Source organism: Cyanistes caeruleus, chromosome 32 (genome assembly GCF_971803275.1).
Source record: "Cyanistes caeruleus chromosome 32, bCyaCae1.hap1.1, whole genome shotgun sequence".
Taxonomy (NCBI): domain Eukaryota; kingdom Metazoa; phylum Chordata; class Aves; order Passeriformes; family Paridae; genus Cyanistes; species Cyanistes caeruleus.
This window is the reverse complement of record NC_141733.1, coordinates 1569925-1586477: the sequence shown is the minus strand read 5'-3', so window position 1 is coordinate 1586477 and position 16553 is coordinate 1569925. Positions and strand designations below refer to the sequence as shown.

At 51.1% G+C, this 16553-nt stretch overlaps 1 protein-coding gene across 4 annotated transcripts in view; it reads left to right on the top strand.

Moving 5' to 3' along the window:
• Nucleotides 1-16553, top strand: part of ANKRD52 (ankyrin repeat domain 52) — a 46796-nt gene that overhangs the window by 23061 nt on the left and 7182 nt on the right. For all 4 annotated transcript variants that reach the window (XR_015281269.1, XR_015281270.1, XR_015281268.1 and 1 more), the window contains exons 15-27: nucleotides 820-888; nucleotides 1870-1981; nucleotides 3968-4039; nucleotides 5983-6184; nucleotides 7735-7822; nucleotides 9126-9243; nucleotides 10495-10714; nucleotides 11908-11995; nucleotides 12420-12503; nucleotides 14297-14442; nucleotides 14537-14619; nucleotides 16104-16186; nucleotides 16336-16427. Coding sequence is in view for 1 of the 4 variants with exons in the window: in XM_086870240.1 (XP_086726366.1) it covers nucleotides 820-888; nucleotides 1870-1981; nucleotides 3968-4039; nucleotides 5983-6184; nucleotides 7735-7822; nucleotides 9126-9243; nucleotides 10495-10714; nucleotides 11908-11995; nucleotides 12420-12503; nucleotides 14297-14442; nucleotides 14537-14619; nucleotides 16104-16186; nucleotides 16336-16427 (1457 nt within the window). In the remaining 3 variants the exon portion in view is untranslated. The remainder of the gene's footprint in view (nucleotides 1-819; nucleotides 889-1869; nucleotides 1982-3967; nucleotides 4040-5982; nucleotides 6185-7734; nucleotides 7823-9125; nucleotides 9244-10494; nucleotides 10715-11907; nucleotides 11996-12419; nucleotides 12504-14296; nucleotides 14443-14536; nucleotides 14620-16103; nucleotides 16187-16335; nucleotides 16428-16553) is intronic.

Sequence of the window (16553 nt, the reverse complement as noted above, 5' to 3'; positions counted from 1 at the left end):
TGGCACCAGGGGTGGCACTGTGGGCATTGTCACCAGCTCCAGGTGGCACCAGGGGTGGCACTGGGGGCATTGTCACCAGCCCCAAGTGGCACCAGGGGTGGCACTGGGGGCATTGTCACCAGCTCCAGGTGGCACCAGGGGTGGCACTGGGGGTGTCACTGGGGGCATTGTCACCAGCCCCAAGTGGCACCAGGGGTGGCACTGTGGGCATTGTCACCAGCCCCAGGTGGCACTGCTGGCACCGAGAGTGGCACTGGGGGTAGCACTGGAGGTGGCACTGTGGGTGTTGTCACCAACCCCAGGTGGCACTGCTGGCACTGGGGATGTCCCCATGGGAATTGTCACCAGCCCCAGGTGGCACTGGGAGTGTCCCCATGGATGCTGTCCCCAGTGGCCCTGTTGTCCCCGCTGTCCCTGTTGTCCCCATTGTCTCCATTGTCCCTGCTGTCCCCAGTCTCCCCATTGTCATCAGTGTCCCTTGTGCTGTCCCTGGTGCTGTCCCCCCTGTCCCCATTGTCACCGGTGCTCCCGTTGTCCCCAGTGCTGTCCCCATTGTCCCTATTGTCACTGGTGTCCCTCGTGCTGTCCCGGGTGCTGTCCCCACTGTCCCCATTGTCACCGGTGTCTCCATTGTCACCGGTGTCCCCACTGTCCCCATTGTCACCGGTGTCCCCATTGTCACCGGTGTCCCTCATGCTGTCCCGGGTGCTGTCCCCATTGTCCCCATTGTCACCGGTGTCCCCATTGTCACCGGTGTCCCCATTGTCACCGGTGTCCCCATTGTCCCCATTGTCACCGGTGTCCCCGGTGCCGTTGCAGAGCAGAGACTCATTCGGGAGCCAGCGACGAGGAGCCCCTGAAGGAGTCCAGGCTGAAGGAGGCGTTTTTGTGAGTGCTTTGGGTGGGAACTTCCCGGGAATTAACTGGGAATTAACTGGGAATTAACTGGGAATTAACTGGGAATTAACTGGGAATTCCCTGGGAATTAACTGGGAATTTGATGGGAATTAACTGGGAATTTGATGGGAATTAACTGGGAATTTGATGGGAATTTGATGGGAATTAACTGGGAATTAACTGGGAATTTTCTGGGAATTTACTGGGAGTTTGATGGGAATTAAATGAGAATTTGATGGGAATTAAATGAGAATTTAGTGGGAATTTTGCCAGAAGCTTGCTAGGAATTTACCGGTATTTTCTGGGAATTTACTGGGAATTTGATGGGAATTTGATGGGAATTTACTGGGAATTTGATGGGAATATTGCTAGGAATTTTACTGGGAATTTGGTAGGAATTTACTGGGAATTTTACTGGGAATTTGGTAGGAATTTACTGGGAATTTTACTGGGAATTTGGTAGGAATTTACTGGGAATTTTACTGGGAATTTGGTAGGAATTTACTGGGAATTTTACTGGGAATTTGGTAGGAATTTACTGGGAATTTTGCTGGGAATTTGGTAGGAATTTACTGGGAATTTTACTGGGAATTTGGTAGGAATTTACTGGGAATTTTACTGGGAATTTGGTAGGAATTTACTGGGAATTTTACTGGGAATTTGCTGGCAGTTTTACTGGGATTTTACTAGGAATTTGCTGGGAATTTGCTGGCAGTTTTGCTGGGAATTTGCTGTGAATTAAGAATGAATTTTGCTGGGAATTTCCTGGAAATTCATTGGGAATTTCCCAGGAATTTCCTGGGAATTCCTCTCTCTGGATCCTCAGCAAGAGGAACCATCTGCCGCCGTTCCGGGCCGAGCCCGCCCCTCATTCCATCTGGGAGATTCCAGCACCTGCTCCGGGGTTTTGGGGCTTTCCCTACGTTTTCCTGCCCTTTTCCTTCATTTTTTTCCCCCTGTGTCCCGTTGCAGCTGTTTGGAATTCCTGCTGGATAACGGTGCTGACCCTTCCCTGCGGGACAAGCAGGGCTACACCGCCGTCCACTACGCGGCCGCCTACGGCAACAGGCAGAACCTGGAGCTGGTGAGCGGCTCCGGGGGCTGGGGGAGAGGGAAATCCACTGGGAAAGAGGGAAAATCCAATGGGAGAGAGGGAAAAACCCCTGGGAGAGAGGGAAAATCCAATGGGAGAGAGGGAAAATCCCCCTGGAGAGAGGGAAAATCCACTGGGAGAGAGGGAAAATCCAATGGGAGAGAGGGAAAATCCAATGGGAGAGAGGGAAAATCCAATGGGAGAGAGGGAAAATCCCCCTGGAGAGAGGGAAAATCCACTGGGAGAGAGGGAAAATCCAATGGGAGAGAGGGAAAATCCAATGGGAGAGAGGGAAAATCCAATGGGAGAGAGGGAAAATCCCCCTGGAGAGAGGGAAAATCCACTGGGAGAGAGGGAAAATCCACTGGGAATGAGGGAAAATCCCCCTGGAGAGAGGGAAAATCCCCCTGGAGAGAGGGAAAATCCTCCAGGAGAGAGGGAAAATCCCCTGGGAGAGAAGGAAAATCCCCCAGGAAAGAGGGAAAATCCAATGGGAGAGAGGGAAAATCCACTGGGAGAGAGGGAAAATCCTCCAGGAAAGAGGGAAAATCCAATGGGAGAGAGGGAAAATCCACTGGGAGAGAGGGAAAATCCAATGGGAGAGAGGGAAAATCCACTGGGAGAGAGGGAAAATCCTCCAGGAAAGAGGGAAAATCCAATGGGAGAGAGGGAAAATCCACTGGGAATGAGGGAAAATCCCCCTGGAGAGAGGGGAAAATCCACTGGGAGAGAGGGAAAATCCAATGGGAGAGAGGGAAAATCACCTAGGAAAGGGAAAATCCAATGGGAGAGAGGGAAAATCACCCTGGAGAGAGGGAAAATCCAATGGGAGAGAGGGAAAATCCAATGGGAGAGAGGGAAAATCCACTGGGAGAGAGGGAAAATCCAATGGGAGAGAGGGAAAATCCTCCAGGAGAGAGGGAAAATCCCTCAGGAAAGGGAAAATCGTCAGAGAGAGGGAAAATCACCCTGGAGAGAGGGAAAATCCACTGGGAGAGAGGGAAAATCCACTGGGAAAGAGGGAAAATCCAATGGGAGAGAGGGAAAATCCACTGGGAGAGAGGGAAAATCCCCCTGGAGGGAGGGAAAATCCACTGGGAGAGGGAAAATCCACTGGGAAAGAGGGAAAATCCAATGGGAGAGAGGGAAAATCCACTGGGAATGAGGGAAAATCCCCCTGGAGAGAGGGAAATTCCAATGGGAGAGAGGGAAAATCCCCCTGGAGAGAGGGAAAATCACCTGGGAGAGAGAGAAAATCCACTGGGAGAGAGGGAAAATCCACTGGGAGAGAGGGAAAATCCACTGGGAGAGAGGGAAAATCCTCAGAGAGAGGGAAAATCCCCTGGGAGAGAGGGAAAATCCTCAGAGAGAGGGAAAATTCCCTGGAAGAGAAGGAAAATCACCCGGGAAAGAGAGAAAATCACCAGGAGAGAGGGAAAATCCACTGGGAAAGAGGGAAAATCACCTGGGAGAGTGGGAAAGTCCCCTGGGAGAGAGGGAAAATTCCCCAGGAAAGAGGTAAAATCCCTCAGAAATCCCCCCCTGGAGAGAGGGAAGATCCCAGGAAAAGAGGGAAAATTCCTCAGAAATTCTCCCCAGGAAAGAGAGAAAATCCTTCAGGAAAGAGGGAAAAATCCCAGGAAAAGAGGGAAAAACCCACCAGGAGGGAGGGAAAAATCCCAGGAAAAGAGGGAAAACCCCAGGAAAAAGGGAAAACACTCCCTAGGAGAGAGGGAAAATCCCTCAGAAATCCCCTCAGGAAAGAGGGAAAACCCCAGGAAAAGAGAGAAAATCCCTCCAAGAAAGAGGGAAATCCTGAACTGCAGAGAAAAATCAGATCTGTCAACCTGGAATTGAGAGAAAGGAGGGGAATAAGTCCGGAAAAACGGGATTTGGGGAGCTCCACATCCCGAATTTTGGCTGTTTGGGGTGGGAGAGGCTCTGGGAGCAGCTCTGGAGTCGCTTTGGCCGTTGCAGCTCCTGGAAATGTCGTTCAACTGCCTGGAGGACGTGGAGAGCAGCGTCCCCGTCAGCCCTTTGCACTTAGCTGTGAGTGCCTGCAGGTCCTGCAAGGGCCTGGGGGGTCCCAGGAGGGTCCTGGAAGGGTCTTGGGAGGGTTCTGGAAGGGTTTCCAGAATGTTCTGGGCTCCTGCAGGTCCTGCAAGGGCCTGGGGGGTCCCAGGAGGGTCCTGGGAGGGTCTTGGGAGGGTTCTGGAAGGGTTTCCAGAATGTTCTGGGCTCCTGCAGGTCCTGCAAGGGCCTGGGGGGTCCCAGGAGGGTCCTGGAAGGGTCTTGGGAGGGTTCTGGAAGGGTTTCCAGAATGTTCTGGGCTCCTGCAGGTCCTGCAAGGGCCTAGGGGGTCCCAGGAGGATCCTGGGAGGGTCCTGGAAGGGTTCTGGGGGTGCTGGGAGGGCCCTGGAAGGATTCTGGGGGTCCTGAGAGGGTCCTGGAAAGGTTTCCAGAATGTTCTGGGCTCCTGCAGGTTCTGGAAGGGCTCTGGGGTTGTCCTGGGATTGTCTTTGGTTCTTCCTGGGAGGTTCTGGGGGTGCTGGGAGGGTCCTGGAAGGGTTCTGGAAGGGTTCTGGGGGTACTGGGAGGGTCCTGGAAGGGTTCTGGTTGTTCTGGAAGGGTTCTGGGGGTCCTGAGAGGGTCCTGGAAGGGCTCTGGGGGAGACATTTCTGGGAGGGTCATTTTTGAGTGCCTGGGGGACAGTTTTGGATGCCTGGGGGACACTCTGGATGTCTTGGGGACACTCTGGATGCCTGGGGGACATTTCTGGGTGCCTTGGGGACATTTTTGGATACATGAAGGACCCTCTGGCTACCCAAAGGACACTCTGGGTGCCTGGGGGGACACATTTTTGGATACCTGGGTGACACTCTGTGTGCCTGGGTGACACTCTGGATGCCTTGGGGACACATTTTTGGATACCCAAGGGACCCTCTGTGTGCCTGGGTGACATTTTTGGATACCTGGGTGACACTCTGGGTGCCTGGGTGACTTTTTTGGATACCTGGGTGACACTCTGGGTGCCTGGGGGACACTCTGGATGCCTTGGGAACACATTTTTGGATGCCCAAGGGACCCTCTGTGTGCCTGGGACACATTTTTGGATACCCAAGGGACACTCTGGGTGCCTGGGTGACATTTTTGGATACCCAAGGGACACTCTGGGTGCCTGGGTGACATTTTTGGATACCTGGGTGACACTCTGGGTACCTGGGACACATTTTTGGACACCTGAGGGACACTCTGGGTACCTGGGGGACACACTGTGTGCCTGGGTGACATTTTTGGACACCTGGGTGACACTCTGTGTGCCTGGGTGACATTTTTGGACACCTGGGTGACACTCTGTGTGCCTGGGTGACATTTTTGGACACCTGGGTGACACTCTGGGTGCCTGGGTGACATTTTTGGATACCTGGGTGACCCTCTGTGTGCCTGGGTGACATTTTTGGACACCTGGGTGACACTCTGTGTGCCTGGGTGACATTTTTGGACACCTGGGTGACACTCTGGGTGCCTGGGTGACATTTTTGGATACCCAAGGGACACTCTGTGTGCCTGGGTGACATTTTTGGACACCTGAGGGACACTCTGGGTACCTGGGAGACGCACTGTGTGCCTGGGTGACATTTTTGGATGCCCAAGGGACCCTCTGTGTGCCTGGGTGACATTTTTGGATACCCAAGGGACACTCTGGGTGCCTGGGGGACACTCTGTGTGCCTGGGTGATATTTTTGGATACCTGGGTGACACTCTGTGTGCCTGGGGGACACTCTGTGTGCCTGGGTGATATTTTTGGATACCTGGATGACACTCTGTGTGCCTGGGTGACATTTTTGGACACCTGGCTGTCCCTCTGTTTGCCTGGATGACACTCTGGGTACCTGGGAGACCCTCTGTGTGCCTGGGGGACATTTCTGGACACCTGTCTGTCCCTCTGCCTGTCCCCTGGGTGTCCCATCCTGTCCCCACCATGCCCACAGGCCTACAACGGTCACTGTGAAGCGCTGAAGGCGCTGGCCGAGACTCTGGTGAACCTGGACGTGCGGGACCACAAGGGCCGCACCGCGCTCTACCTGGCCACGGAGCGCGGCTCCAGCGAGTGCGTGCAGGTGCTCACCAGCCACGGCGCCTCCGCCCTGCTCAAGGAGAGGAAGAGGAAGTGGACGCCTCTCCACGCTGCAGGTGAGCCCCAGCCCAAACCTGCGGGGTCAGCTCCTTCCTGTCCCTGTGCTGTTCTGACTTTCCTTGTGCTGCTTTTCCTCGCCCCTGTTTGACTTGTGCTGTTTGTCCTCGTCCCTCTTTTCCTTGTTCCTCTTTTCCTTATCCCATTTGTCCTCATCCCATTTGTCCTCATCCCTCTTTTCCTTATCCCATTTGTCCTCATCCCATTTGTCCTCATCCCTCTTCTCCTCACTCCTCTTTTCCTTATCCACCTTCTCATCCCTCTTTTGCTCGTCCCTCTTTTCTTTATCCCTGTTTTCCTTACCCACCTTCTCATCCCTCTTTTCCTTGTCCCTCTTTTCCTTATCCCATTTGTCCTCATCCCTCTTCTCCTCACCCCTGTTTTCCTTATCTATCTTCTCATCCCTCTTTTCCTTGTTCCTCTTTTATTTGTCCCATTTGTCCTCATCCCTCTTCTCCTCACTCCTGTTTTCCTTATCCACCTTCTCATCCCTCTTTTCCCTGTCCCTCTTTTCTTTGTTCCTCTTTTCCTCGTCCCTCTTTTCCTTGTTCCTCTTTTCCTTATCCCATTTGTCCTCATCCCATTTGTCCTTATCCCTCTTCTCCTCACTCCTGTTTTCCTTATCCACCTTCTCATCCCTCTTTTCCTCTTTCCTCTTCTCTTTATCCCATTTGTCCTCATCCCTCTTTTCCTTGTTCCTCTTTTCCTTGTCCCTGTTTTCCTTATGCCATTTGTCCTTATCCCACTTTTTCTCATCCCTTTCTTCCTCATCCATCTTCTCCTCATCCCTTTTTTCCGTATTCCATTTGTCCCCATCCGTCTTTTCCTTGTCACTCTTCTTCCTCCCTCTTTTCCTCATCCCTCTCTTCCTCATCCCTCTTTTCCTTGTTCCTCTTTTTCTCATCCCTCTTTTCCTCATCCCTCTTTTTTCATCCCTGATTTCCTCATCCCTTTTCCTCATCCTTCTTTTCTTCATCCCATTTATTCTCATCCCTCATTTCCTCATCCCTCTTTTCCTCATCCCTCTTTTTTCATCCCTCTTTTCTTTGTTTCTCTTTTTTCATCCCTCATTTCCTCATCCTTCTTTTCCTCATCCTTCTTTTCCTCATCCCTCATTTCCTCATCCCTTTTCCTCATCCCTCATTTCCTCATCCCATTCTCCTCCCTCATTTCCTCCTCCCTCATTTCCTCCTCCCTCATTTCCTCCTCCCATTTTTCCTCCTCCCATTTTTCCTCCTCCCATTTTTCCTCCTCCCTCATTTCCTCCTCCCATTTTTCCTCCTCCCTCATTTCCTCCTCCCTCATTTCCTCCTCCCATTTTTCCTCCTCCCTCATTTCCTCCTCCCTCATTTCCTCATCCCTCATTTCCTCCTCCCATTTTTCCTCCTCCCATTTTTCCTCCTCCCTCATTTCCTCCTCCCATTTTTCCTCCTCCCATTTTTCCTCCTCCCTCATTTCCTCCTCCCATTTTTCTTCTTCCCTCATTTCCTCATCCCTCATTTCCTCCTCCCATTTTTCCTCCTCCCCATTTCCCGCTCCCCCCGTCCAGCTGCCAACGGGAACACGGATTCCCTGCACCTCCTGATCGACAGCGGCGAGCGTGCCGACATCACCGACGTCATGGACATCCACGGCCAGTGAGTGTCACTGCGGGATCGGGGAGGGAATTGGGATGGGAATTCCCAGATGAGAGATTGGGATGGGCTGGGAGAGATCCTGCAGCGAGCTCCAGGGCAGGCTGGAATTTGGGGTGTTCAGTGAGTGAGTTTGATTTGATATTGATAAAATAATCAGGGTGATGAGAGAGAAAATGCTTTAGAAGCGGCTTCTCCTCACTCTTCCCAGCCCTTCCTCCTTCCCAAGGGAGTGGGGAGATGGAATGGGCTGTGCTGGGTTCATCCCACATTCCCTGGGCAGGTTCCTGCTCAAATGTCTGATCCCAGAGGTGTCACCACCATTCCTGATTATCCCTCACCACCATTCCTGATTGTCCCTCACCACCATTCCTGATTGTCCCTCACCACCATTCCTGATTATCCCTCACTATGATTCCTGATTGTCCCTCACCATGATTCCAAATTATACCTTACCATTCCAAATTATCCCTCACCACCATTCCTGATTATCCCTCACCACCATTCCTGATTGTCCCTCACCATGATTCCTGATTATCCCTCACCACCATTCCTGATTGTCCCTCACCATGATTCCTGATTATCCCTCAGCATTCCAAATTATCCCTCACTACCGTTCCTTATTGTTCTTCACCACCATTCCCAATTATCCCTCACCATTCCAAATTATCCCTTACTACCATTCCTGATTGTCCCTCACCACCATTCCTGATTACCCCTCACCACCATTCCTGATTGTTCTTCACCACCATTCCCAATTATCCCTCACCACCATTCCTGATTATTCCTCAGCATTCCAAATTATCCCTCACTACCATTCCTTATTGTTCTTCACCACCATTCCCAATTATCCCTCACCATTCCCAATTATCCCTCACCACCATTCCTGATTGTCCCTCACCACCATTCCCGATTATCCCTCACCACCATTCCCAATTATCCCTCACCACCATTCCCAGTTATTCCTCACCACCATTCCCAATTATCCCTCACCACCATTCCTGATTGTCCCTCACCACCATTCCTGATTGTCCCTCACCACCATTCCCGATTATCCCTCACCACCATTCCCAATTATCCCTCACCATTCCCGATTATCCCTCATCACCATTCCCAATTATCCCTCGCCATTCCTGTGTCCGCCGATCCCGATTACCCCAGAAGCAGAACCGCAATCCCAACCAGCCTCTGCTGGCCGAGGGGGTGACGCTTCCAGCCGCTCCCAACACCTTCCCAGGCTGTTCCTGGGAGCAGCATTCCCGGGGAATCCTGGAATTCTGCAGCCAGCCCCTTTTCCCGGCGGCAGGACCCCGCTGATGCTGGCCATCATGAACGGCCACGTGGACTGCGTCCACCTCCTGCTGGAGAAGGGATCCACGGCCGACGCCGCCGACAAGAGGGGCCGCACCGCGCTGCACCGAGGGGTGAGGAGACAAAAAAACCCCAAATTTCCCTTCTGGAGATGCGGAATTAGGGGGGAAAAACAGGGAAAAAGGCCAGCAATGTGCTGTTGTGTTGGACAGCGCTCTCCTTTAATAGGGAAATTAATAGGGAAGTAGGATAAGGTTTATTTTCATGTCTAAAATTTAATTTTTTGAGGGTGCAGCTCTCACTGCTTTGTTTTGGTTGATGTCCTGGTTTAGGGCAAATCTGGGAGAGAACTTCCAAATAGGAGTCCCCCCCAGAAAATCAAATTAAAGCTGCCCCTCACTGTTTGGTCATTTTACTAGAGGTGCTTTGTGTCTCTTTTTAGATATTATTTGTGGGTTTTTTGTTTTTTTAATGATTTGAGATAGTTTTTTATAGGTGCTTAAGTTGTGTAAACAACCTTTCTGTAGGTTATTACAGCCTTGGAATTGTTTCTTACAGTCTTAGAATTGTTTCTTCCAGTGTTAGAATTGTTTCTAACAGTGTTAGAATTGTTTCTTGCAGTCTTAGAATTGTTTCTTGCAGTGTTAGAATTGTTTCTTATGAGAAACGAGCTGTTTTCCACTCTTAGGGATTTCATTCCTGTAAAAGCTGGTAACTCCTTAGGGGTACAGAATTTAGTCTGTGTGGCTGTCCTGGTTTAGGACAAATTTGGGAAGAAGCCTCCACATGGAGACCCTCCAGAAATCAAATTCAAATGGCTGGGGAAAAGATTTCCTGGGAGAAAAGTGGAAAAAACCCAGTTTATTTAACAAGCGTAAAAACGGAATAATATTAATAATTATTAATTAATTAATAATATTAATGATAATACCTCTCACGGTTCTGAGGAGATGGCAAATTCAGGAAGTCCTTTTTGTCAGGGGTTGCTTTGCTTGGCTCACTCAGGCTCTGTTCAGTTCCTCTGGTGCTGGAATGCAGCTCCCAGGCCCTGCTGGGCTCCAGGTGGGAGCTCTGGTGCTTTTCTGGGTTTTCGGTCCAGAGCAGCTTTGAACAGATCCCAAAAAAGGAAAAACTTGTAAAAACTAAAAGCAAAGGAGAGCTCTGTCCTGTCTGTGCTGCAGAGCAGAATGCAGAGAAGTGAGTGCAGCTTCTGATAACATAAAATGACAAAGCAGAGTCACCATCCCTGGATGTTTTTATAAAAAGCCTGGATGTGCAGAAGTTTGGTTGAGGTGTCGGGGCTGCACTCCATGACCTCAAGGGTCTGTTCCAAGGTGGTAATTCCCTGAATTCCATGGATGCAGGCCGTGACAGGCTGTGAGGATTGCCTGGCTGCTCTGCTGGACCACGATGCCTTCGTCCTGTGCCGGGATTTCAAGGGCCGGACCCCGATCCACTTCGCCTCGGCCTGCGGCCACCTGGAGGTGCTGCGGACGCTGCTGCAGGCCGCGCTCTCCACGGACCCGCTGGACTCGGTGGTGGACTACAGCGGCTACTCGCCCATGCACTGGGCTTCTTACAGTGGTGAGAGCCTCCCTCCTCTTCCTCGTCCTGATCCTCGCCTCCCACGGTTCTGCTGCTGGGAAAGATGGCAGGAATCGCTTCGCTCCCCGCTGCCAGGCTCCTGAGGGGAGGTTTTAAAACGGGGAGATGGGTTTTAGGGTGGCTGCGTGACTGGGAGGCCTTCAGGGCGTGTGTGGGGTTAAAAACCTCCTCAGGCTGCTGCCAGCGGGGAAATGGATTCTCTGGGAAAGGTTGGACGCTTCTTTTGGGCCGCTGGATCTTTGGGAAGCTCTTTTGTCCTGCTGAGGCCTCCCCAGTGCTGAGTGCAGCTCTGGGCTGCTGGAAATGTGAGGGGACAAAAAAAGCGGGAAATGTGAGGGGAGGAAACAGCAGGAAATGTGAGGGGAGAAAAAGAGCAGGAAACGTGAGGGGAGAAAAAGGGCGGGAAACGTGAGGGGAGAAAAAGAGTGGGAAACGTGAGGGGAGAAAAAGAGCGGGAAACGTGAGGGGAGAAAAAGAGCGGGAAACGTGAGGGGAGAAAAAGAGCGGGAAACGTGAGGGGAGATAAAGAGCGGGAAACGTGAGGCCACAGGGACATTGAGGGGCTGGAGATGGGAATGGAGCTGGGGAAGGGCTGGAGCAGCAGGAGAAGGCTCTGGAGAAGTCCTGAGGGGGCTGGGAAAGGGCTGGGCCTGGAGAAAAGGAGGCTCAGGAGGGATCTTTTCACCCCACACCTCCCTGACGGGAGAGCGGGGCCGGCTGGGGCCGGGCTCTGCTCCCAGGGAACACCGGCATGAGAAGGAACAGCCCCAGATTCCTCCAGGAGAGGTTCAGGAGGGACAGCAGGAGGAATTTTTCCATGGAAAGGGCTGTCAGGCTTTGGAGCTGCCCAGGGAGGTTTGGAGTCCCCATCCCTGGAGGTGCCCGAGGAAGGATTTTGGAAGCAGCAAGCGAGGGATGGGGAAGGGGATGGGGAGGATTTGGGGAGCAGCCAGTGAGGGATGGGAATGATTTAGGAAGCACCAGGTACGGAATGGGAAGGATTTGGGAGTTACAAAGCAAGGGATTGGTTTGGAGTCTCCGTCTCTGGAGGTGTCCAGGACATGGCACTCGGGGCTGGGGATCGTTCCCAGCTTGGACTCGATGCTTTTCCAACCTCTGGGATTCTGTGATTCAGTGGGAAAACTGCTCCAAGCCTGTCCCTCTCTCCTCAGGGCACGAAGATTGTCTTGAATTGTTACTTGAACACAACCCGTTTGCGTACCTAGAAGGAAACCCCTTTACTCCATTGCACTGTGCAGTGTAAGTGACACCCCAAAAACAATTCCAGTCCTGGGGGGCCCTGAAAAGGGAGTTTTACCCCAGAAATTCCAGGTCTTGGAGCCTCTGGGATGTGCTGAAAAGGGAGTTTTACCCCAAAAATAATTCCAACAATTCCAGGCTTTGGAACCTTCGGGATGTGCTAAAAGGGGAATTTTATCCCAGAAATAATTCCAGGCCTTGGAGCCTCTGAAGGAGTTTTATCCCAAATAACTCAAGGCCTTTGAGCCCCTGGGATGTGCTGAAAGGTGATTTTTACCCCAAAAATAATTCCAGGCTTTGAAGCCTCTGAAAGGGATGTTTTCCCAAAAAAATAACTGAAATACGTGGAGCCCCTGGATGTTCTGCTGTCAGCCCAGATCTCCCCAGCCCTTTCCTAACTTCCCTTCTCCTCCTGTTTCCGCAGAATTAACAACCAGGACGGCACTGCTGAAATGCTGGTGGAAGCATTAGGTGCCAAGATTGTTAATAGCAGAGATGCCAAAGGAAGGTGAGCATGGCTCTGGACAGAGTTAAAGGAATAAAACAGGGATTTATTAAAAAAAAACGTGGGTAAGAATGAGCCCGGAGTTTTCACACTTTGATAAGTTTTGGTGCATTTCCAAATTCAAAATTCCATTTCCATATTGGGGTGAATCGTGCAATTACAGCTCCAGGTGGTGGAGTCCCATCCTCCCAGTTTGCTCTCCTCAATTCCACTTTAATAATTCCAGGCCTTGGAACCCCTGGGATGTTCTGAAAGAGGAGTTTTACCCCAAAAAATAACTCCAGGAATTCCAATCCTTGGAGGCTCTGGGATGTGCTAAAAGGGAACTTTTACCCTGAAAATAATTTCAATCCTTGGAGGCTCTGGGATGTGCTAAAAGGGGATTTTTACCCCCAAAATAATTCCAATTCTTGGAGCCTCTGGGATGTGCTGAAAGAGGAGTTTTACTCCAAAAATAATTCCAGAAATTCTAATCCTTGAAACCTCTGGGATGTGCTGAAAGGGGATTTTTACCCCAAAAATAATTCCAGAAATTCTAATCCTTGAAACCTCTGGGATGTGCTGAAAGGGGACTTTTACCCCAAAAATAATTCCAATCCTTGAAGCCTCTGGGATGTGCTGAAAGGGGATTTTTACCCCCAAAATAATTCCAATCCTTGGAGGCTCTGGGATGTGCTGAAAGGGGATTTTTACCCCCAAAATAATTCCAATCCTTGGGGGCTCGGGGATGTGCTAAAAGGGGATTTTTACCCCAAAAATAATTCCAGAAATTCTAATCCTTGAAACCTCTGGGATGTGCTAAAAGGGGACTTTTACCCCAAAAATAATTCCAATCCTTGGAGGCTCTGGGATGTGCTAAAAGGGGATTTTTACCCCCAAAGTAATTCCAATCCTTGGAGGCTCTGGGATGTGCTAAAAGGGGATTTTTACCCCCAAAACAATTCCAATTCTTGGAGCCTCTGGGATGTGCTGAAAGAGGAGTTTTACTCCAAAAATAATTCCAGAAATTCTAATCCTTGAAACCTCTGGGATGTGCTGAAAGGGGATTTTTACCCCAAAAATAATTCCAATCCTTGGAGGCTCTGGGATGTGCTAAAAGTGGATTTTTACCCCCAAAATAATTCCAATCCTTGGGGGCTCTGGGATGTGCTGAAAGGGGATTTTTACCCCCAAAATAATTCCAATCCTTGAAACCTCTGGGATGTGCTGAAAGGGGATTTTTACCCCAAAAATAATTCCAATCCTTGGGGGCTCGGGGATGTGCTAAAAGGGGATTTTTACCCCCAAAATAATTCCAATCCTTGGAGCCTCTGGGATGTGCTAAAAGGGGATTTTTACCCCCAAAATAATTCCAATCCTTGAAACCTCTGGGATGTGCTGAAAGGGGATTTTTACCCCAAAAATAATTCCAGAAATTCTAATCCTTGAAACCTCTGGGATGTGCTGAAAGGGGATTTTTACCCCCAAAATAATTCCAATCCTTGGAGCCTCTGGGATGTGCTAAAAGGGGACTTTTACCCCAAAAATAATTCCAATCCTTGGGGGCTCTGGGATGTGCTAAAAGTGGATTTTTACCCCAAAAACCAATGTTCAACATTTTTAACAGCGTTTAACAGCTCCGTGTTTAACCCAGCGTTTCTAACCAGTTTTTAACCCCAGCACTAAATCACCGCTTGCACTTCACACGAATTTCGAATTAACCACCAATGCAAAAATCAGGAAAACACAAAAGGAACCCCCAGAGCATTTCCCTGCTGCTGCTGACCCCAGCCCTGGTTTGTTTTTGGGCTCTCCAGGACACCCCTTCACGCTGCTGCCTTCGCAGACAACGTCCATGGTTTACAGCTGCTGCTGCGCCACCAGGCCGAGGTGGACACCCCGGACAAGCTGGGCAGGACCCCCCTCATGGTGGCTTCAGAGAACGGGCACACGGCAGCAGTGGGTGGGTGCCACGGGGACACAGCTGTGCTCCTCATCTGGGGGGGTTTTTTAGCCTCTTCCTCACCTCTTCTTCCTCCTCCTCCTCCTCGTTGCAGAGTTCCTGCTGTTCCAAGCGAAAGCGAATATTACTGTGCTGGATGTCAACAAGAACACAGCTCTTCACCTGGCCTGCAGCAAGGTGGGGATAGGGTTAGGGTTGGGTTTGCCTCCAAATAACGCTGGGTTTTGGAAACTCTGGGATGTGCTGAAAGGGGATTTTTTACCCCAGAAATTCCAGGCTTTGGAAACTCTGGGATGTGCTGAAAAAGGTTTTTTTACCCCAAAAATTCCAGGCTTTGGAACCTCTGGGATGTGCTGAAAGGGGAATTTTACCCCAAAAATAATTCTAGTAATTCCAGGTCTTGGAATCTCTGGGATGTACTGAAAGGGGAGTTTTTTACCCCAGAAATTCCAGGCTTTGGAACCTCTGGGATGTGCTGAAAGGGGAGTTTTACCCCAAAAATAATTCCAACAATTCCAGGTCTTGGAATCTCTGGGATGTGCTGAAAGGGGTTTTTTTACCCCAAAAATAATTCTGGTAATTCCAGGTCTTGGAATCTCTGGGATGTGCTGAAAGGGTTTTTTTTTTTTACCCAAGAAATTCCAGGCTTTGGAATCTCTGGGATGTGCTGAAAGGGTTTTTTCTTACCCCAGAAATTCCAGGCTTTGGAATCTCTGGGATGTGCTGAAAGGGGAGTTTTACCCCAAAAAATAATTCTGGCAATTCCAGGCTTTGGAATCTCTGGGATGTGCTGAAAGGGTTTTTTTACCCCAAAAATAATTCTGGCAATTCCAGGCTTTGGAATCTCTGGGATGTGCTGAAAGGGTTTTTTTTTTACCCCAGAAATTCCAGGCTTTGGAATCATTGGGATGTACTGAAAGGGGAGTTTTTACCCCAAAAATATTTCCAGCTATTCCAGGCCATGGAGCCCCTGGAAGGGGAGTTGTACCCCAGAAATTCCAGGCCTTGGAGCCCCTGGGTTGTTTTACCCCAGAAATTCTGGGCTGGGTGGCACCTCCAGGCGTCCCCCTGGGCAGTTTTGGCTCTCTGTGCTTTTCCTGGGGAGCTCCTCTCTCAATTCCCAGGCTCATTTCCATGCCTGGCTGGGTTGGACGGGGCTGGGAGCAGCCTGGGATGGTGGCAGGTGATTGGGATGAGTTTGTGGGGCAGCCTGGATGAAGGGAAGGCTCCAGGGAGAACTTCCAGTGCCCAGAGGGGCTCAGGAAAATCTGGAGAGTGACTTTGGAGCGATGGGACAGCTGGGAATGACCACAGTGACACAAGGCAGAGCTAGGCGGGGTTTTGGGAAGAAACTCTTTGCTGTGAGGGCGGGGAGACCCTGGAATGGATTTCCCAGAGGTTTCCCCACCCCTGGAAATGTCCAAGGCCAGCTTGGCCAGGCTTTGGAGCAGCCTGGGCTGGTGGCAGAGGGGATTTTTATGGTCATTCCCAACCCGAGCCCTGCGGTCACTTCGTCCACGCCAAAGCGGGAAAGGTGAAGGGACAACCTCTGCCAAGGTGACCTGTGGGAGGAGGACAGGTGCAGGGAATGATTCCACATCCACATTCCCTGGCATCAGGCCTCCCCCCAGCCCCCTGAACCCCCCCTGTCTCCTCCCCAGGGCCATGAAAAGTGTGCCTTGTTGATCCTGGGGGAAACCCAAGACCTTGGCCTTATCAATGCAAGTAACAGTGCTCTGCAGATGTGAGTATTCCCACCTCCGGGAAATGTGGGAACCGGCGAGCTTGGGGGCAGCTGAGCTCGGGCCTGCCCTTGAATCCTCTCCAAGGTTTTGGCACGGGGCGTTCCCCGGGGTTTTTTGGGGTTCTGATGGCGTTTTCCTCCCCTGGCAGGCCGCTGCACATCGCGGCACGGAACGGCCTGGCCGCCGTGGTGCAGGCGCTGCTCAGCCGAGGGGCCACCGTGCTGGCTGTGGATGAAGAAGGTGCGTGTTTTCCCAGGATTGCAGCGTTCCTGGGAAGTGCCCAGAGCCTGGGAAATGCTCACCCAAAACATCCTCCTTACCTGAAGCTTCCATTCCCAAATCATCCCTTCCCCAAAAAATCCATTC